The sequence below is a fragment of the Vanessa cardui genome, chromosome 1 (assembly GCF_905220365.1).
Source record: "Vanessa cardui chromosome 1, ilVanCard2.1, whole genome shotgun sequence".
Taxonomy (NCBI): Eukaryota; Metazoa; Arthropoda; class Insecta; order Lepidoptera; family Nymphalidae; genus Vanessa; species Vanessa cardui.
Genome location: NC_061123.1, coordinates 12981079 through 13004205, shown reverse-complemented (window position 1 = coordinate 13004205; position 23127 = coordinate 12981079). Strand labels below are relative to the sequence as shown.

Genomic DNA, 23127 nt, shown 5'->3' with positions numbered 1-23127 from the left:
ATCGGAGAGGCCTATGTCCAGCAGTGGACAAAAACGGGCTCATGATGTGATGTGATATGATATGGCCCTTTACAGCATGTAATTAAAATGACTATTTTCGAACACATTACAGATTTGCAATGCAAGAACAGAGCGGTTTGTATAGTCTAATGACAAAAAAACTGTGAAACTTGTAAGACATTATGTAGTATATTTAGTATCAGCATTGCACCCACGTCACATAACGCATGTTAATAAAACGAATCGCATATAATTACTCATTTATTTTAACCTTTTAGTACAAAATAAAACTAGTACACAGGGATACATCTCAAACCTAGCATTTGCAATGTTGAAAAGTCCGAGGCTTACGACAATAAGTCTTCTCATTTGTACTATTTTAGACACTAACGTCACACTGATTAGCTCATTTCCCCATTAAAAAAATAAAGGTTAGTCAAAACTGAATAATGTAATCACTCTTGGACTTAATCTCGAAACGCTTAATTGAATGCCAATATACACTACCTTACTACTGGTACTTTAGAACCGATTTAAAAGCTAACTTATTTTACAAATACACAATTTTGAGGTTTGGAGCGGCATTGGTGAATTTTACAGGCACAATCAAACCAGTGCACTCCAATGATAATAATACACAAAACGACCTGTTACAGAATATTACTATTGTTAGGTTTTATCGTCTGTATGAAGATAAATTAAATTAGTGCATACTAAAAAGTAATATTTATAATTTAGGCCACTATAGATTATGACATAAAGTTTATAAAATAAAAAAAAGTTTATTAAATTTAGAAGTCGTTTATGTATTATAATCATTATAATATCTTAAAAATCTCATTCACTGAACGCAATTTTTTGTCGGTCTTAATTATAACCATTGCTCATGTTTTATATTACTTTACACTATCATATTAATATAATCTTGAAAATTCTTACTTACGTTTTAATAGTGCACCAAACGGATATGGACATTTATTAAAAAAATAATTACAACATGCAAGAAAAGAACGAAAAAAAAGTTCACTTTCTCATAAAATGTCTCTAGCGTTTAATCTACAAATTTCCAGCGAAAGTGATAACTGATTTAAATACAATAGCAATGCCCATACCCAACTCTTTGAATCATTTTACACAATACATGCGTAAAGCTGCCAATTATGATATATATAAAATCTTATTAGGTCAACCTTTAAAAATAAATTTAAAACTTTAAATGTTGTATTTATACAAAATAATTTTAATAAAACGGGCACTTAAAACGAGTAACTAACAAACATATTCATGAGAAAATCGTCTTCATTATCATAAGTAAGTACATTTTCACAATATTTTTAATAATACAGAAAAAAGTCAATAATTATTACATAAAAACATTTAGTATGAAGATTTTAATTTTAACTTTGTAAAGCCTTATTGCTAAAAGGCGGATAAATCTTCGTGAGCTTTTAATCGTGTAAAAATTACATACAGGAATATCGATATAGCGCCGGTGATTTATAACTACGAAAACCTCGAAGTACATAGACCCTGTTCTAGCAATAACTACCTATAATTTCTGAATAGTGGCTTGCATGCATGTTATACTAATATCTTTTTACAGTGTTAATAAGGCATTTATTTCTTGGTTTGTTTTGTGGCTATTTACTTTACATACGAGTATGTTCTATATCGATAAATGAACACTTATAGGTAATTAATTATTGTTTTATCGCAATTGTTTCACAGAATGTTGACACGAAATATGTATTCTAAAGTTAAACGATGAACGTTATGCATGCTAACCACGATTTAACACCGATCGTTTATTACCAGTAAAGCCCAAAGTAAGGATATGTATCTTGCTCATATATTTTTTTATATAATAACATACAAATATAAATAATAATTATACACGACGGATATCATGCTTGTAAACAAAGCGTATATGTGTACATAATATATAAAAACATTAAAATAACATAAAAACTTAAAACAAATCTTTCACAAACCTATTTTCGGGCTTTAGCTAGTTTGATTGCGTGACATGGCTAGTTAACTTTGCATTAAATATGTAATGCTCTTTTGATTATGTTTTGTATGTTTAGAGCGAAGTTGTCAATATTATTTTTCGATTACATATTTAAGCATAATATGCAAATATTAATTTTGGCACAACACAATTATAAGTTTTCTTATTTCTGTTAATTAATATCAGAACATTGGAAGTTCATTTGTAATTTTTATAATTGTCATTTGATCTGAGAAATGTTTTTGGATATTACAAAAGACTTGTGATTTCTTATGTTTGATGGGATTTTTATTCAACTAAAATACCTGGAATCCTCTTTGATAAGGTAAAATTAAAAAATAAAAGCTTTTAATATTTGTCCAATCTTTAACTAGTTTGAGTAATAGAAGACTCCCATAATTGAGATGATTATTTTAGAGAAAATTTCAAAAAATATTATACATTTTCGAACCAAAAGGTTATGAAAAGCCTTTTTATACAATGGATTGTTCATGCTTTGATTTGTGTTGACTTTATATAATAATTATTCTTTTTTATTTAAATTATGGTTGAAAGTAATGTATAGAAATAGTTTAGACAAGAAACTTGTGTGATTTTACATAATGTAAAAGTTTGGCTTTATTTAATCACTAAGTAATAAATTAAGTACCTTCATTCATTCATTTTATACTCATCCAATAGTTACAACGAACGAAAAAAGATATCTAAAAATGTGATTTAATGCATGTAAAAATGCTAAATGACCACTAAACAATTTGTATATACTATAATTGTTTACATATCACATGTTTTACGTAAACTTTTTGTATTGCATGTATCTCAGTTAATCACCCATCAATTAGTTCATGTATTGCTTAAGGCTTATTTTACGACTACTATTCTGTCACGTCAAGAATGTACCATTAAGGCAGCGGTTATGATGTCAATATTAGGAAGATTCTAATATTTATATCATTATTTTATAATTGAAAATTTTCAAATGTCGACCACAATTTTACTAGCGTTTTATTTAATTATTAATTTATATTTACAATTTATTTATTAACACACGTCATCGAGCTTTAAGATTTCTCAAAGAAATGATTCACATTATTCAGGCTGAGCTCTCCATAAAACATCAAAAACGAAACACAAAAACAATAAACGACCGATGCGAGAACGAATCGCACAGTTACCGAATCATGTATTTCGAACACTAACACCTAAATGAACACATGAAATACAAATCCGTCTCGGCGCGATAGACGTTCGGGCGTGCCGTGTGAACGACGACATAAACCTAATATTGAATAATTACAATTCTTAAACATAAAATAAACTCATTAATATACATAATTACATTATATATTCGAAAAAAAAAAAATTAACAAAATTGATAGTCAACATTCGAGAGGGGCACGATCGACGGCGACGCTGCGAACGCGATCGGAGCGCCTCTCGAGTGGCAGTGTTCGATTACGCTACGAGCAGCGCTGGTGCGAGAAGTGACACGCGTCGCAGCGCTAGATGCGCGGCCGTCACATCGGCGGCCGCTCCCAGTCCACGGCGGCGGGCGGCGGCGCGCCGCTCCACGCGCCCCAGCGCTCGCGCCGGAAGAAGCGCTTCTTGAAGTGGTGCGGCGCCTGCGGGGACGGCGAGCGCGCGGCGCCGGGCGCGCCCGCTCCCGCGCCCGCTGCCGCCGCCGCGCCCGCCGCGCGCGCCTCGCCGCCGTCGGCGGGCCCGCGCGCCGCCTCGCCGTGCCCGATGCCCGAGTCGGGCGACGTGTTGCACGCTTCGTCCGATCGTCGCCGCTTGTCCTCCATCGCCGTAGAAGCGAAGGATATTATCTGATCGAAGCGAAACGCTATTCGGTCCTGCCACTTGCTCTCTTCGACTTCCTCGCCGCCCTCGCCTTCTGAAACGGTTCACATTCATAAGTTCCGGTCGTCCCCCTTTGCGTGCGCACGAGTCGAGAGGACTATAGTGTCACCTGGAGGCCGCACGGCGTCCGGTAACTCGTCGACGAGAGGGGTGGACGTGTTGGAGTGCGGGTCGGGCGGCGGGGTGCGACGACGGCCAGCGTCCTCGGGCTCCGGCGCGCCACTCGCTGCTCCTGCGCTGGTGCCACGCCCACTCCAATATTCTGATGCTAAAACTCGAGCTTGTAGACAAGCGGCGAGACCTACGTATAACAAATACAAATTGTAATTTACTTTCCATATAATGTTCATTAGGATACAGATACAAGCACTTTACAGAAGCGTTTCCTAATAAATATTGGAAGCTTGTAGAAGTAGTCGAGTCACTTGGACTCTTACCTTCGAGCGGTTGATTTGTAGAGACGGGTTCATGGTAGCGGGCGCTCATGTTAACAGTAGCGTTAATAATGCTCTGATTTGATATTTCTAGCGTGCGCTCAATCTCTCCGTTAACAAGGTCGCCGATGGTGCGAGCGCCGGGCGCCGCAAGCCTTTCTTGTGACAAGTGTCGGCGGAGGGCCAGTTTTGCCGGAGAAACCTAAACAGACAACCAATAGAATTATGTACATATAAATATATTCTCATTTCAAACTAAAATACTAATAAGATAATATTAGTTTTATTATAAACAAATAATATATTTTTTAAAATGAATATACATATTCAGATCAAACGTGTTTAATAAGACTCTATATCTAAACGACCGAAAAGCATCTATCTACATAATCAGTGTAATTGTGTTCCTGTTTAATGAGTTGGCTCAGTGTTTAACTATAGGCACAAGGGCCATAACATCTTAGCTCATAAGGTCGGTGACGCACTGGCGATGCAAGTAATGGTTAAAAAATTTACAGAGGTGACCACTTACCACCAGATGGCCCATTATATCGTCCGACAACCCATATAATAGAAAGGAAGATAATTGACAATTTCTTATATATATATATATATATATATATATATATATATATATATATATATATATATATAATATAAACCCACCTGGGTGTAGTCTGGTTGCGCGGCGTGGTGGTGGCGCAGGTCAGAAACACGCTGCTCGGGATGCACGTGTGGACGCCCGTCCCTCCGCTCGTAGCCGAACCGCTCGCGGCGCACGTCGCGCATGTCCCGCGAGTCCCGCACGTCCCGCACGTCCCGCAGCGCGCGTGAGTCCCGCACGTCCCGCACGTCTCGCACGTCCCGCACGTCCCGCACGGTGCGCGCGTAGGGCGAGGTGGCGGGCGGCGCGGCGGTGAGGGCGGGGCGCGCCGCGTACTGCGCGCCGCCGTGCGCGACGCTCGCCGCCGCCGCCGGCCGCACGTACCCGTTAGCGTACGCGTGATTGGGAACCGGCTGTCGCGGCTGTCAGGAAATAATTCGAAATTAAGAATGGGTAAAACCTGGCGAGTAAATACCTCTATAAAACTATTTATGAATAATATAAGATTAAAAACATTAACCAAAAATTGTTGATCTCTAGTTATTTGTAATATTAATTTGTATATAACGCATTTAAAGGAAGCTTTTCAATACACACGAACCGAACATATGCGGGAAACTTATTTTTAATTCTTAGCAATATAATTATACTCATTCATTCATCATTAGCGATCATTAAAACAAATTTAAAAAAGAATTGTATATTAACCTCAAGTCGTGACGCTTTCCGCTGTTCCTGGTCTTCATTAAGCACTGATGTAATTATACTTTTAAGCCTGTCCTCGAAATTAATCACTTTCGGTGACTCCTGTACTTTGCCCACGACATTGAGAGGTTTCTGTGATTTGACGGGCGACTGCCTCGCCAGCGGAGGCGGCTGCGCGCTGCGTTGCGGGGGCAGTTGCGCGCGATGTACGTGGACCGTCTTTGATTGCCTAAAGATAATTATTTATTATTAAAATACTATTTCTATGTAATCGTTATATGGTATATAATTATATTTTTTTATGAATTAAATGTAAATGTTATGTTAAATTAACCCAAATATAATAAGTTTAGGGTTTAAATCAAACTGAAAACACACTGACAATAGGCTATTTGACTGGTTTTTAAAATGAATTTATATCATTTAGTAGAGGTTAAGGAACCCTGTAAAAGTTGTTTTTTCATTTCGAGTATCATATTAAAAATTCCATATTTAAATATAACTTAATCTGTCACGCGCGAAAACGCTACTTGGACTATATGACGTGCTATGGGGTCGATGACGTCACTTGCCTGCATTTTAATCTGTCTTTCATATAGTAAGCAAGCAAGGTTAACAAGCAAGTGTCACTTCATCGTAAGTCCGGCCTATCACGAGCGTTTTGTGTCACGTGACAAACGTTTAATGTAATGGATTTTTGAATAAATTAAGTACTGTTTTCAACTTTAGTTAATAGATTATCATTTTAAAACTCATAATATATACTGATTACAATAAATGACATTTAATTTTTTGCATTGTCAAATAGCCTATTGATAAATATGTAATTAATAAAAAAACACAACAGTAATTTCTCGTTAATTAAAAGTGTGGAGGTTACCTGTGATCCATATGTCGGTCTGGTTCCCTTGCATATCCATTGACTATGACGTTCGGTTTTGATATCTTCGCAGCCTCTATTTGTCGGCCAGTTTCTAGAATTTTCTGTGCAAGAATTTCGGGATTCTGTTCTTCAATTTTACCCACATCTGGCACATCTGGCCAATCTTGGGAACGTGATCTGTGCTCTCTTGACTTCCGAGGTTTCGAATTGACTGTGTGCGGCTTGACGGTGGCAACTGGAACCGTGGGAGTCATTACTTTTTGCTCGCTGGCCCTTTCCATCTGAATGATCTCATTCTGCAGATGTCCAACTTGTGCGTGAAGTCGCTTTCTGTGTGCTAGCGTGGCCGATATCTCTTTTAAAATACAATCGTGTGCTATACTTTGTGTTATTTCTACATCTGGAGGTATGTGTCCTAGCTGTCTATACTTCTCTGTTATTTCATAAGTTCGTTGTTTCACTAACATTGCCTGTTCAGCCTCTATACTGTTTACCTGAAATATGTCATTTCATTAGAACAATACCCATCGGCGAATTATCATATTTAAATAGTCATAAACAAATTACCTGGGCCTGCAATTTACTCGCTTTACTCTGCAGCTCCTTATGGCGCCCCACGATCTCCTTCGCCTTGGCCAGGAGATCGACAGTGTTGTTAGCGTGGATGCCGAGCTCGCTCATACGCGCTTTCAGCAGGGCAACGCTGTCGCTAATCAGCACATTGATCTGTTTATCCAACTGCGAAGCACGGGACTTCAATTTTTGATTTCTCTCCTAAACAGCAAAATAAAGTCGGATTACTTTAAACATCAAACACATCTATGTTCAATAAATTAAAGACGAGCAACGCAACGAGACGTACCTTTTCCTTATCGATCTGGTTGCGTATGTCGGCGGCGTACTCCGGCGTGTTCATGCGGCGGATGAAGGCGAGGTACTGGTCGCGGAACATGTCGAGCAGCAGCTGCAGCGAGTAGGGCGCGTGCGGCGCCTGCGGGATGTCCAGCTCCGAGTGCAGGCGCTCCGCCGGCTGCAGCTGCACGCCCAGCGCCGACAGCCGCTGCTCCACGCAGCCCGGCGGCGGCGCCGTCACCTGCGACCACAACGGCGTCAGTCTCCTCGCGAACGCGGAACGCGGCGGGGGCGAGCGCGCGCACGGGAGCAACACTCACGGCGCCGTTGTGCAGCGTGGAGGCGAGCGTGGTGGAGTGCAGCAGGTCGAGGCCGGCGATGGCGGCGGGCGCGGCGCGGCGGCGCTTGGCGCGCGCCACGCGACGCCGCGCGCCGCCCGCGCTCGCGCTGCGCTTGTTGGTCGCGCGCCGGTTGCGGTCTGCGGGCAAACGTACGGTCACTACTGGGAACCTTTGACGTCGACGCGTAGGACAAAGTGCCCGCTTTCATTTGCATAATCAACAAATTTTAAAATTTGCGAAAGACAGCGGGAACACTGATATGTGATATGCAATACTGACTGGAGTGCGGCGAGGAGGCCCAGGGCGCGCCCCACTCGCGCGGCGCGGGCTCCGGTCCGGGCGGCTCGTCCGTGCCGCTCGACTCCTCCTCGCTCTCGTCGCTGGAGCGCCGCACCACCCGGCGCTTGGCGGCGGCCGCGGCGCGCGCACGTGTGCGTCCCACCTCGCCCCTGGACACGCTCACGGTTAATCTAAATGTATGATAGGCGATGAATGAATGGGATCTAATATCGTTCAAATGGAGAGAGCGAGATCGACCGGATTGGCAGGTGGGAGTACCTGATGGGGCGCGGGCGCGCCAGCTTGCGGCGGCGCTCGGGCAGCGAGCCGGTGCTGTGGTTGCTGTTGCCGTTGAGCAGGTCCGGCGTGGGCTGGCGCGTGGGCGGCGCGCTGGCGTTCCGCTTGTCGTCGTCGCCGGCCTGGCAGCCCTGTGCACAGCGGACATTCACACGTGCCGTAACTACTACTACCACACTAAATCATCTTTTATCACGTCGAACGAAACGTAAGTTTCAATATTTAACGTGAGTATCTACATGAATGCAATACTAAATTATATTTCGTTTTATATTGCGATAAACACAAATGTACACATATAGTACTATGACCGACCGGTTTTATACGATAGATTATATATTGTTTTGTTTTTTTACAAAATATTTGAACGATAATTATTTGCGATTATTCTCTATGACATATAAATATATATTTGTACATAATTAGATTGTGACGAGTATGACCCGAATAAACACATATCTTTGATAAATATATCATAGAACTAGCTACTTATAAATAACAGTGCAATATAATATGATTATAAAGTAAAGTGAACAATAAGAAAGATTATATGATTGGAAACAGACCCTTTTGCTGACCTTGAGTTTCGGATTTTTCAGTCTTTGAAAGTATCTCTCCAATTTGGTCCTATCTATTATGTGTAAATAGTAAGATACTGGTTTCCCCGTCCACGAGACCGAACCCTTGAGCGGCGACATCTCGCTCACGTGCATGATGGTCCCTATGTCGCTCAGGTTTCGGTCCGTTATCCTAAAGTTCAGCGGGCAGAAACTTTTCGAAGATACAATTTTGGCTCCATCTTTTAGATCTGCGAATCTTTCTTTCAGTTGGTGATCGACATGAGGGCCAAAAGCGAAATTGTTTACAAATACGATGGTGGCCGAATTTATTTTCTCTCTGTGCTCATCCATCAAAAAGTCTCCCTTTATTAATTTATATTCTCCATACTTTTTTCCATACCATCTCATCCACATTCTAAAGTGTAAATCCATGCTCTGTAAACAATCAGAAACAATATTTTAACAAATCTTAGGTAAGTTATCAACAAGTGATATAAAATTTGACTTAATTAAGTAAACGTATGAATGATGAAAGTATTCACTGACGATATAGTTATAAAATTATAATAATTTTTATTGGGTACAATTTATGTCCATAAAATACGTTTATTACTTATTTTATTATATTAACACACTTGACTTCATTGAATAGTAACTTCAGTATTAAAATGTGGTTTGTGGACTCGAAAGTAAAATGAAGACTTCGTAAGATGTATTATTATCCAAGTAAGCAGCCAGTAAAGTTTACCAAATCTTTGTTCTAGCCTCGCACATTGCGTCGGCGGCATATTAAATCAAATAAAGTCGTGTGATGATATAATAAACACATGATACACACCTCAGCATATTTGCTAGGTACTTCCGCTTTCTCGACTCCGAAGCAGATGCGGCAGGGCGTGGCGGCGGCCATCTGCAGCACCACCTGCCCCACGCCCGAGCCGAGGTCCACGAACACATCCTCCGCCGTTATATCGATCTGATCTATCATCTGACACACCAATTCGTAGGATGTCTCACCGTACACCTGGAATCAAAAACATCGTTTATTATCGTACAACTCTTATTTTATGGTACTTAAAATGTACTATTTTTGTTGATATTACGTTTTTTTTTTTTATTATTTATTTAATCGTGATGATATGGCTTATGTTAACTATTATAAGATTCCTTTAGTTAAAGGTTATATATTTGTTTATATTTCTATAATAATAATTTAAAATTCGAAGACTTGTTGTATATTAAATGACATATTAGTGTTATATTTATTTTATAACTAGATATCAATTTCTGTTGTCTAAAACAATTTAAAAACAATAGTGAAGAATTAGTACCTCGGGTGAAAAAGGTTCATATTGATTCAGTTTGTCAGGATCCGACACAGCTTGGTTGTATGTCTGTTGGAGGATGTGCTTTAGTAGACCTCTCGAAGGATACTTGTTCAAACGCTGGGCAGGCAAGGAAGTACCCTTTTCCTATAAAAAAAAAAACATTAAATTATATTAAAAAAGAATGACTTTTCCCAGTTGTTCCAAAACGAGAACCTTGACAAAAGATTGCGGGTTCGGTTGACTATGTTTAACGTGTCACCAAGTCACCAAACCGAATTAGAGAAACATAGAGGGGGGGGGGGGGACGTCTTAGCTCAAGAATGAGATATAAACAGGTTGTTTCTTTTTCGCAATGAATAATAAAAATACGATATCTACTGGAGTGTAACGAATTTATATGATTTATTTGTAATTATTTTAACAATACTTCAATTAATTTTAAACTTTCAATTCAATGAAATACTACCTTCTATAAATCAATATAACTTCAGTACATTCTGACGAACAAACGTTCAACACTCAACGTAAACGAATGTAAACAAATAAAGCTATATTTATAATTTAAAGTTTATCAATGAATAAAGAATTTCAATAAAAATATACTTTTTAGCCTTGACATTGACAACGTCGAAATGCTCGAACGATAAAAGCACTCGATCGCATATAGGAACAATGTAGTTAGCCTTGTGTTCGATTACGATTCGTGATTGATATACCTACACAACTATTTTAATGGACACGGTAACCTTTACAATTTTTCGAACATATACATTTATTTATGGATATAATTAATATTCATAAGTGCATTTATTGTTTCAAACAAATAAAAATACGTAGGAACACATTTCTTTTGTTTTGCTTATTGCTAATGCTTTTTGAATATATATATATTGGGGACAGGTGAAAAACCAATCAACGATATAAATTTTACTCAATAAAATGGATGGCACAGAAACGCATACGGAACTGACAAAGACAAAGTCATTTTTTATTCATACTCATGTAATATTCGAGTTAATAAGGTAACCCGCTTCTGCTATTTTATTGCATCTGCGGTATTCATTACAGAAGTAAATTAAGCCGAGTGCATTAACATCTCATGGAATATGGTATAATTTTAAATAAATATTTTTTTAATCAATCCATTGACCATTAAGTTATGAACAAAAAAGAACTAAACACAAGGTGCACGAACTACTTTAACACTCGACTGTATTAAATATTGTTTTAAACGTTTGATTAATATCTGAACCCAGTGAAATGTAATGCAAGCGAATAAAAGCTCAACATAAACTATAACTAGGTCAAATACTTTCAGTTTTCTGGGGCACTCTTCTTACTTTCCACGTTATGACTTTTGTTTTTATATTCATAACATTTTACTATTATTTAGGACGATAAAAATAATGTCGTTGAGTGTCATGAAGTCTACAAGTGTATGTTCCGCGGCTTTGCTCATTAAGATGATTATGAGAATATCAGATACAATACAATCCACCATATTTACTACTTTATTTAATGATAATGTTAGTATCGGCTAAAATAGGCCCTAATTCTAAGTAACAATAATCAATTTTTCATCGCCTACTCACAACAGGATCACTTCGTCCGCTCAAATGACGTAACATAACTTCAATTATTTTATGTTGGCCTAGACCTTACGCCATAAACTATTTTTATAAACAGAAAAAAAAGAGACGGGAGAAAATGTTTTATTTACAAAAAAGTATACTTTTATTAATAGCCTACGACTCACAATTATTCTTTTTTTATTAAATACTGTTAGAGTGCACAAACAAGTATATTTTTAAAATATTCAGACAGACCAGTAAATATATGTATAGGAGGCATTATTGTAATATACTCTGTAGGTCAACCATTATTGTTTTTGCATAACTCTACAGTAGAGTTTCCATTCCAACGAATGCGACTATATCATAAAATATATACCAACATTTTTAGATATCTACCTAAATAAACACAACTCGATGTCCCATAATACTAAAGTCCGAATACTAAGCACTTATCACTCGTTATCAGTCATTAGCGTTATCACAGTGAGAAACTGACTGGTTGTTTCGGCGGACTTTCTTTTAACGTAAGAATCGAAAGTGGTTTAAGCCATAAAAATATATTTCATGCAAAAACAAAATCTATATTAGTAACGCAAATAAAAATCCAATTTTAAAATTAGTTTCTGCATAACAATTAAATGTACTTAATGAACTAATTTAAAAAATACATTTTTATGAGTCTCGTTTATGATAGTATTTCAATATTTATATTACTGTATAATACTACTACTTTTTAAAAACAATACTCTTACTTTTTAAAACTATTATTTAAATATGCAAAATAGAGTTATTAGTTGGTAAATGAATTATATGCAGCTTTTCAATAGTTCGGGGTGTTTTAACGAAATGGAGCCAGTTCGCGGCAGCAGCGGCGGCGGGCGCGTGGCCTCGCGCGTTCCTTGTTTACGTTCCGCAGGCATTTCATTCATGCATCCATCGTTTTAATATTAAATTGTACCTACACTCGTTTTAATGTCAGTAGCACACGCTACATTTTAATCTTAAATATGTATCGGTTTAAAAATATATAATTACATACGTAAAATAAGATTGACTGACTCCATTTATGAAACTTAATTTGCTCCTTATTATTATACATTCTTAAATGCGTTATTTAGTACAAGAATTATTAATTTATATTAAATATTAACTAATAAAATATTTTGGAGAATTTATTTAAAATTTGTGACTGATAAAATATTTTTGGAATTATACATGAAAAATATTTTTTCCAATATCAAGTAATATATAATATTTTTATTTATGATTCAACGAAATAAGAGAAATTTAAAATATACAAAATAATGTACTTATACGTAATAATCTAAGATTTATCTCTCGATAAGTAAGTATTAAAATTCAATTTAATCAAATTCCAAGAGCACAGCGACGCTAGCGCAACCAAAAAAAGGTCATTAACACTACGTGAGACATTCGCGCTGGCTCAATATTGCGGTCAACGCCCCCAAATACGACCCGTCCTAACATCTATTAAATTATAATTCGCAGTTAAATCATAATTAATAAAATGTATTATTCAAGGTGAAAATAAAAAACAATTTTACGGCAAACGATGTAAAGTTTTGATAATAATATCGAAATGTAAACGCGAATAATGCCTAATTTTCGAACAATGAACGAAGGCAATCAACTTTTAGTAGATGCCTGTCCGCCGCTGAGGTCACTCAACTCGAAGATCGACACTAATGTCGATGACTGAGAGTTTGTAATTCAAAGACTTTCACGGGCGATAAATACACGTACATTGCGCACTTTCTTGTTGAATATGATAACGCTATGATAAATTTCACAGAGTTTTCAACTTTTTTTTTTCCATTTACTTGTCATGACAGTGTCGCCACAGCTTTTAATCAAAATTATTTGGAGAGACATAAATTATAATATGTTTTGGTTTACAAAACCACCTCAAAATATCGTTCAATAAGAATTGGTCTGATTTCAATATTGTGTCCCTGTGCATGATTTCATGATTACTGCACTTTATGCCAGTTGTGATAAGATCTGAAATAAAGGGCAAAGAAGATAAAGTAAACATGAGGTGATATTATTATGAAACAGAAAAAAATCTTGTTCAACTTTGCTATTCGCGTTAGAAGGGTTATTTAAATTCTAAAATTTAACATATAATGACAAAGGATTTATTAGTTTTTAATTTCGAGATGTTGTATTATAAAATAGACAAAAAATAGAAGTTAAAAACAATTAAGAGAGATTATCGTCCTATTCTCTATTCTATCGTCTTATTTTTATTTAAAACAATTTCGAATTTCCCTTAACCTTAGAGATATGAATGGTGCTAAAGATTATTTTATTTTACTCATTCGATTTTATTATCCATAGTTGGTATTAAAAATTTGTTCAGTTCCAAAAATAATTCGACATATATGAATGTAACTTAACCCGTGAAATATAGCAAATATACAGTGCACATACATATAGACGGTAGCAAAACATCTGCATTGTGAAAGGGCCGAGGTCAGGGCTAAGCGTGTATTCGAAAATAGTGGGGAGTGCAAGATATTTACAAAGGGGCATTAAATTTTATAGTACCGAATGAATGCGTACATGATACCATTTCATTGAAGAGTAATGACAACGATTTTACAATCTTGCGAACATTCTTCAAATGGGAACTTATTATAATTTAGGTTATTTTCTATAATAACTAGCTAATCATCCTCGCACTTGTATAATGGTCTACAGAAAATCTTTGTTTTTTTTTGGCCAAGAAACGTCTCACGTGCACTCTGAACAACTCACCTGACATAGTTTCATCACAATCGGAAGAATGGTTTAGAAACGCATAGAGGACAAACATATGAACATACATTATCATTTATTGTATACATATACGATTACGATATAATTATAAAATAGCACGTACGACTACCGCGTAAGGCACTTCCTAGATCGTAAGCACAAGGTTGCGGACAGTTTATGTATGCGCATAGTAGTCATCGATCACTTGGTGACATCATGACCGAATCTTGCTTTGCAGTCAGATTGTATCTTTGTATCGGGTGTAGATTTGTTATCAATCATATTCAATTTTTTAAGCAATACACTAAAGACAAATCGACGGCTGCTTTAAACTCTACTATAACTATATTAAAATACTATCTATTTATAACAACATAATTGTATTTAAATACCAATTTAAAATATTTTGTTCATGTATTCTACGTTTCTATTTCTATCGTCCATTGGCACTGCCCGGTAACAATTATTTTGAGCCGTCGTATGTATAAATAACCTAAAAGCATATCGCGGTAACAGGATAGCTTACTTGGTATCTACTAGAGATCATCCTAGTCTATATAAGTACAATCTACTAAATATGTAACTAGCATATTTTAAGAATTTTATCAAAACCGAAGTACTTACTCAATAAAAATACTATTTAAAAATGGAAAGAAATACAAGTTCAGTTAAATTGATTGCAAAAAGTGATATATTGAAAATATACTAAAAAAAATTGGAGGTATCCGAGTCGCGGGAAGAAATTGTATGCGAGTATAAATAGAGGTAGCCTCGTGCTATGTCTGCTTCGACCATCGATCGTTGCGTCCTCGCCGCCATCTTGGCCCTCGTATCTCCCTCCTGCAGTCCGCGCTCCACTCCCCTCTAATGCCCCTCACTGCCCCACATTCATGTTACGTTTTGCACATGCTACACCATATGATTTTTGTCTTAGAAACATTAAATCTGTATATGTATACGTAAATCTTTTTGACGTTAGTGAACAGAAGACTTCTTCGAATATTTCATGTCTTGTATTTTAAATTAAAAAAATAATAATATTTATATATAAAAGAATGATAATCACATAAAGTCTTTTTAAATAAATTATTGATAAAAAGTTACAATGTTGTTTAATTTCTATGTTAATGTAGGAAGTGTATAAATAAACGAAGGTGACATTGAAATATTTTTCCGCGGCCTGGAAACTATGCCAGTGTAGTGTTTGAATGTGAGGGAGGGAAGCAAATGTAAAATGAATCATGTTCATACTCTCGAATGCATAATCTCTTAAAAATAGGACGCGTGGAGTATATTTATTTATTTTTATAATTACTCTGTCATGGTATTTTAAACTATTCATAGTAAGTGCCTTATACAGTTATATGCTTATTGTATATAATTGTTCAAAAAAATAGGACAAGTTCGTGTCAGACAGTCAGGTGTAGCCGGTGTAGGGTTCCGCAGTTATGCAAAGCACATGAAACTATTTGTGTGGTGTTTCTCACGTTTTAGTCGCACGTAATATGTATTGTATAACACGTGTATTCATTTTCGTATCATTTACATTGAAGTAATCAAAGGAGGCTTTATGTTAGTGAACCTTTAAATATATTCCTTTGTTAATTATACTTTTTTTATAAGATGTTAGCTTTTTTGCTTCTTGTTCTCCGTCTGCGAATGTGCATATGTGTCCTTCTGTGCCACGAGTGATTACCCCAGTAATTGAAATGTCTCTATATACATAAATTAATTATTAAACATCGTCATGTAGTACATTGTTAGGTGTTATATAAGTTAAACGTGTACCGTTTCGGTTCATTCGACCGATACGTACTCAGTCGCTTTTGTTAATTAACTTCTTTTATTATTTGTTTCGTGTACCTTATTAATTGTTTTATTTTATTGTTCACATACGTTAAGCATCGGTCGTTTCTATAAAGTTTCAACATTCAAATATTTTTCTTCGCATTTCACATTCAGATATGACTATTATAGTTTGACCTAGATGATTCTCGTTTCGAAGACGAAAATAATTTAAGGAAGCGCAATAAAGACGGGAATTAAGGAAGCTAGAAAACGCTTTAGAATTTGAAGGTTTTAGAATATGGGACATATTGAAGTAAAACTGTACTTGTTCAGACTTACGTAGCAATTATTATGAAGGTGAACATCACTACACAATGACCTTCTCAGATAACAACGCTAATAGTCCAAGATAACAGGCCCTTTGGAAAGACAATTTTAATAAAAGGACGTGTAGAAGGTTAATCACTACTACTGTAAATCAAACAGAGATAACTTTTAAGGTTTTTTGATATAATAACTAACAAACTTACTACTATAAATTGTAACTTTGAAAGGCATAAATCCAAATACAAATTATGTATTTCAATTAAAAAGATTATAATGTATAACGTGTGAGGTATTGATCTTGTTTATTCAATAAAGTGGCAAATCATCGGTCGACGATTATATACAATATTATATAAATTGCACAGATAATGTGACGAGTACTGTTATTATTAATTAGATTACGTAAAGTGTCAATCAATAATAATCACACTATATTATAAACGTGCAATCAGTTAGCAATATGTATTAATATAATAATCAGGAAATTAAAGTATTATATAATACTGGATTATATAAAAAAAAAACGTGTGCCTATATGTAGATAAAAACAACGGTCGGTGTTGTCGTCTAGTGTGGTTGCACCGGCCGTTAGCAACTATCCGGCTTGCTTTTAATAGTGCAGGATATCGATCGTACGAGGACGTAGAACCCTACAATATCAACTTTTAATACTCTCCTGTTTATATCGACTTACAACTTTTGTTACAACAAACTTTCTATTCGTGTAATTATAGTTACTATTTTCATACTGATATCGAAATAATAAATAAAGTTATTCAATGTTGCTGATTTATCGGGTTTTCATGAAAAACATATGCCGATGTCTGTTTATGAGAGCGTAACCGGACTGCGCAAATTATAGTTATTCCACAGATATTTTTTTCTATTCCGATCCAATACGTGGACAACGAGATCGCAATAAGGCAATCATACAACATATTTATCGACGAAACAATAGTTTACCAAATCAAATTGATTTTAAACGAGTTACAAATATCTAAAATATAAATATAAACAACTTATTCAATATATAATTACCAATGCGACAACAGAGTCTATGGCGCGGTTGAAGCGATCGCAGAGTGCTCTCATACTTTCGTATGAGTGGGTGTCGTAATCGCTTAGGATATTCTTTTCCAATGCACCTTTCATCTCTGGTAAGTCGTCGCAGACCCACCTAAACAAAAAAACAAATAGATAAAAAAAAGATAGTTCTATTATAATACAAGGCATGTTTTGACTTTTAAGCGAGTAGTTAGAAGTCTAAAATTAAAATGCACCAGCTGTTTTTATCACCTTACACAAATTACATACGTTTAACCTTTATGCAGTTCAATAGCATGGTGGACAGGTGTTTCGATGATAGCAAAACGTCAATCTACTTGCGTCCTGTTCCGACTACGTGTGAGTCAAGAACAGGCTTATATCGACATTCATTTATTTACAATTTATAAACAAATATTTTAATCAATCGTATAAAACGGTCTAAATTGTCTCCCATTCATACCGACTTCTAAATATGTTTTACTGCATTGATCTAAATTAGAAAGCTGAAGAAATATAATATAGTTCACAACTTAAAATATTTATGATATGTATATGGTCTATTAGTTCTTCAATTTGACATTATTCCAATCATCTTAAATTTTGTGAACGAATGATTAACATATCATTAGGTATAACAGTAGCTGAGCTAAAATATATAGTTAAATAAAACTAAATATTAGAATGAAGACACAACAATAAACGTTTACATCTATCCACTGCTATATAGTCGTGTATAGTCTGGCCACATGTAAAAACCTATGTAAACAAACCAATTATATTCGACTTTGACATTTTTCACTTTTAATAGACATTCCAAAATACTCTGCGTTATACTTTTCTTTTTAAAACAAAAGCGGACGAGTATTCTCTCTAGATGAGGACTTATGATCATTGCCTACAAGTTATTGCTGTTGGCGTTAGGTTAGTTATACTAACTATTTGATGAATGAGTCATAGCTAACCTGTCTACTGAGTCTACTAACACTATGATATAAAATATACCAGGTGCACGAACGCACACCCTAATAATAATAATTAAAGATTATGTAATAATTTAACTTTGAGATTATTTAATGTGCAGCTGTCAATATTTTTTTACTCGTTGAAATATTGCCCTTGAAAATTCAACGATTTGTGTTTAATAACTCGTATTTTTTTTTGATATTTATCTTTTAATATATTTTAACCCATTGATCTAATTTTTAAAAAAATCTGATAGAAAAACAACACTGCAAAGAATAAGAAGCTTCTTGATGCAACATAGAAATTTAAAAATATACCTGTCCCAACGTAATTATGTAATTAGGCTAAATAAGCGTTTACTGATTTTATCATCTGTCGTCATTAAATTAAATTTCACTCAAATTCAAATTTCACAAAATCAATCAATCATTGATAAATTTAATCGATTAAAAGATCGTTAATTAAAGTACATTTAAAAAAGGTAAAGTAAATTAACCTTTCTATTCCCGTTTAACAATCTATAAACTGACAAACGTCGTCTGCATGTGAGTTTAACTTTGTGAACAATCATTTTAACTGACCCTTTAATAAATGTCCCAGTGTTTATAATTTTCAATTTGAAATAATATGAGTCTTGAATAAGTTTTTGCTAATTTTTTTCAATAGTATGTTGCGTCGATTATCGCCTTCTCGATTTCAGTTCAAAATTTATTATGTTACAAAATCCGATTGCAATAAATAGTGTGGGTTTGATAGGCTGATTAGACTTTACTGTACTGTATTGAGTACTTTGCCTTAATTTATAGTCTAGGCCTATTTTTCTTTTTCAATAAAATATTTAAGCTTTAATGAATAATTTTAATTAACAAAATTATGTTACTCGGTGGTATGTGAATCCTATCAAAGATAGTGTTTCCTTGTGCTTCATTTGTGTATAATTTATTTCGTGCTTTGTAAAAAATTGGATGACAATCTGTAGCAACTTTCCCAGCATTGGGACAAATACCGTTCACTGATCACAATATGTACGGCACGCAATGGATGTGTAACTGTAAATTCAGGTATCCATTTTTTTTCAAACTAACTATTAAATGTTAGCTTTACTTATATTAGTAAAACAAAAAAAAAGGTTTGTAACTTTGACTTAGTAGCTACAAAAGGGCATTCCTGATTCGCATTTCAAGGTCACAATGGAAGAGTGAACGCGTCCGGTCGAGAGGAGGTCGCGGTCGCCCTTACCACCCCGACCGCCCGGGACCGAACGGGTCAACTTGCCAAACTAGTTCTTTTATTTCCGACCTGCATAACAGGTGAGCTGTAAGCGTCATGTCTCCATAATTCCAATAACCCGTGTCACATGGTTATATACGAAACATTTAATATTGAGCAATGTTAAAATATATAAGAATGATTAATTGATTAACATATTATAATTTGTATTGTTAGCATTTATTGTACATTGTAATTAAAATTGTAAGCGCATTGTTTTTTATTCCAGGTCGGGCAATAGGGCTGCGTTGCAAGTAGGTAACTCATCGGTGCACGCGAAATTGTTTCGGGCGGTCATCGCCCTAACGTCCTTCGTGTTATGCGAACACTCACGCAACGTTAATTATTAGAGCACATTGTCATTTCAACTACGAAACTTTGTTTGATTCTTTTTGTACCTAGTTAATAGTTACATTTACAATTATTCCCAATTAATACTTTATTTGTGCATGAGTTATACCTCACTTGATTAATTATAAGTAATCATTAATTTTCGTACCTTATTGTTTCTACTATTTCTAAGGCTCCATCGTGTTTGTCCTGTAACAAAAAAAAATATATATATATAATAGACTTTATTTTCCATCTACATTTGGTATTTATTGAACAAATGGTTCAAGAATATACTGTTTTCTAATTCATTTTATTAATCTTTTCAAAATTAAAATCATTGTGAAAATTAATTACTAGAAAATTAAGATACCTCCATAACTAATGATAAATTGAGTTATCTATAAAAAGTTCTTATTTTAAATTAATCAAGAGCATGAAATTCAATGTAATTATCTATTGAAACTCTCAATGTTTGTAAGGTCATAAGTGTTATTAGCGGATTAGGTCTTCTACCACACAAATTACATTCTGTAGTCAATCTACATTGATCTTCCAATGAAATCTGCCAACATGCATGCATATGCAGGCATACGGATACATTTGAGAAAAAATAAAAACATCTGATCTATATCTTTATATATATACATTTTGTAATGTATATATATGGGATGAGATTTTTTTTTTTATCATTATATATTTTTCCATAAATATTAATGAGATATAGCTGGGACTGGATTAATCATATTAGTTATTTAAACACTTAAGTACTATATTTTTTTAAATATTGAGGTTTATGTATCTCTTCGGAGATATGAATACTTGTAATCATTGAGCGAAATATATACAAAAATTTGAATATACAGTAGCAAATTATTATTCTTTATACAGAAATAGATAAGGTTTATTTTTCTCATCATACTTATATTCATAATTAAAATTAAAAATATCAAAAGACAATCTGAGAATTGTGGTTTTATTAATATCTATCTCTATATCTTTGTGAGTTATTTAATAACATAATTACAAAAAATGAAACGCAATTTCTTGAAACACTTGGTGTTAACAACCAATAAAGATCAAAGTAATAATAAAAAAGAATTAAAATGTTCCTGCTACTAATTGATACTAAAAGTTTGTATTTAATTGACATTTATTTATATGTTATATTACATAAATTCATATAATAAAAAATATATTGTAAAATAATAATAATATTGTATTCATTATAATACAAGAAAATCCAATACCTGAACAAAAAATAGTTTAATATAACTTGTTTACAAAGTGAACTACTCATACTAATATTACCATAATGTTGAATATTTTTTCAAAGAATAATATGAGATAATAATATTAAAAACAACTTTGTGAATATGTATCATTTATGTACTGTTTGAACACTTTCAACATTTAATTGTCAATACTGTTATTGCTCTACAGTTACTATTTACACTTTAAGACAGTATTTATATTAAAATGAAAAATAAAAATGCTTTACAGCTGTGCAAATGCCTCTACTACTCTTGAGAACAATTTTGGAGTTTTATTAACAAGCTATTTCAAATATGTTAATGTATGTATGTTATCACATCTAAATAAACAACAGTTCTTATTTAATTATCTAACAGTCAGAATTTCACTTTCCAGTGGTCATTGTAGTTTTAAATAGTTTGAATGATATATTCATTATCATAATAACCTACAGGATGTAATCCTAAGCTACAATCTCAGTGTTTAAACTGTTTATTTTATAATTTAACTATTTTTGTATTATAATTTATGATCTATTTTCAAATACGTAAATGTAAATAAAAGAGGACGGTTAAAGACTACGCAACAGTGTGTACATATCTAAAAAAAGCCGACACCTTGACAAAACACGAGGTCAATACACTCCACAATACAAGATCCATGTGATTAGGCATTACAATAAGATATTTTGTTTTATTTATTCGATATAAAAACTATAATAGGAAGGACTAAATTTCATGATATACTTAGAAATTAGCTATAATTTGTCTTAACGCAGCGTATCTACATATACGCACCTAGTTGTTTTAACTATTCATTATGACAGCATTTCATACATTTTCATTTAGGTTTATTTACAGACATGAACATTATTTACTTTAAATTAATTTATCTGATACGTATATCTACAGAACTATGTTTATGTTTTTCAGTATACAACAATTTTATTTCTTACCGAGCCATGACCCGATGTAAGGGGCCATGTATAAACAACAGGTTCTGCGCCTGCAGGAGAGTGCAAGCGTAAATCCAAAGCCATGATAAGATAACCGCTGCATTAATGCACACTCTTTTCACTTATACACTAAATTTATAACTATAAACAATTGATATTAACATAATTTCACTGCACTTTCACACACACACACTCTGAACTAGGCTGGGCGCCATGTTGAAAATAATATCAATCTAATCATGGCCGACAAATCGGTGTTGTCATCAATGTTTAATTATGGTAAAAAAATAAATTAAAGACATAAATCTAATCTATATAAAATTATCAATATCGGTATAATTAAATGAGTGCAAAAATTATGCATGTTATTGACAAAGGTATTATAATTATTTATTTCAACGACATATGATGACATAAATGTGAATTGTAGATATTGTACAGCATATATATTTTTGGATCAAAGTTTTGTTAAATCATCAGCTCTATGTTTGATAGAAATGTTATATAAATTGTTAATTTTATAAATTTTCATACTTGTAGACATTATTATTCAACAAAATATCTTTAGCATATTTGACTTACAATATTAAAATATTATTACTTCCTGAAAAAATATCAGTTCATATTTTTCACTTATTGACAATAATAAAAAAAAAATCTAATAATTTCAAATAATTCAAAAGTA

At 34.5% G+C, this 23127-nt stretch overlaps 1 protein-coding gene across 4 annotated transcripts; it reads right to left on the bottom strand.

Moving 5' to 3' along the window:
- Nucleotides 1-248: 248 nt before the first annotated feature.
- On the bottom strand, nt 249-22676 carry LOC124534460 (histone-lysine N-methyltransferase, H3 lysine-79 specific). 4 transcript variants are annotated; one of them, XM_047110354.1, is made up of 17 exons: nt 22443-22676; nt 20403-20443; nt 17663-17801; nt 10158-10298; nt 9665-9850; nt 8833-9261; nt 8249-8397; nt 7970-8160; nt 7670-7827; nt 7360-7590; nt 7065-7271; nt 6495-6991; nt 5618-5843; nt 4972-5331; nt 4309-4507; nt 3981-4172; nt 249-3905 (listed from the first exon to the last, which is right to left on the bottom strand). In XM_047110354.1, the coding sequence occupies exons 1-17, from the start codon at nt 22524-22526 to the stop codon at nt 3529-3531; spliced, it is 3807 nt and encodes a 1268-aa protein (XP_046966310.1). In that variant the 5' UTR covers nt 22527-22676; the 3' UTR covers nt 249-3528. The 4 variants fall into 4 exon arrangements, with proteins under 4 accessions (XP_046966310.1, XP_046966318.1, XP_046966335.1 ...); XM_047110362.1 differs by having other exon boundaries at nt 249-3902; XM_047110379.1 differs by having other exon boundaries at nt 7970-8139.
- Between the last annotated feature and the right edge of the window lie 451 nt (nt 22677-23127).

Bases quoted from the DNA above. Each gene is read 5' to 3' on its own strand.
- LOC124534460 (XM_047110354.1), bottom strand. From the start codon at position 22,526: ATGGCTTTGGATTTACGCTTGCACTCTCCTGCAGGCGCAGAACCTGTT. The intron at 9,851-10,157 runs GTACTAATTCTT...TTTTGATTCCAG, and splicing joins ATGAACCTTTTTCACCCGAG to GTGTACGGTGAGACATCCTA. The intron at 7,828-7,969 runs GTCAGTATTGCA...GTTTGCCCGCAG, and splicing joins GGCCTCCTCGCCGCACTCCA to ACCGCAACCGGCGCGCGACC.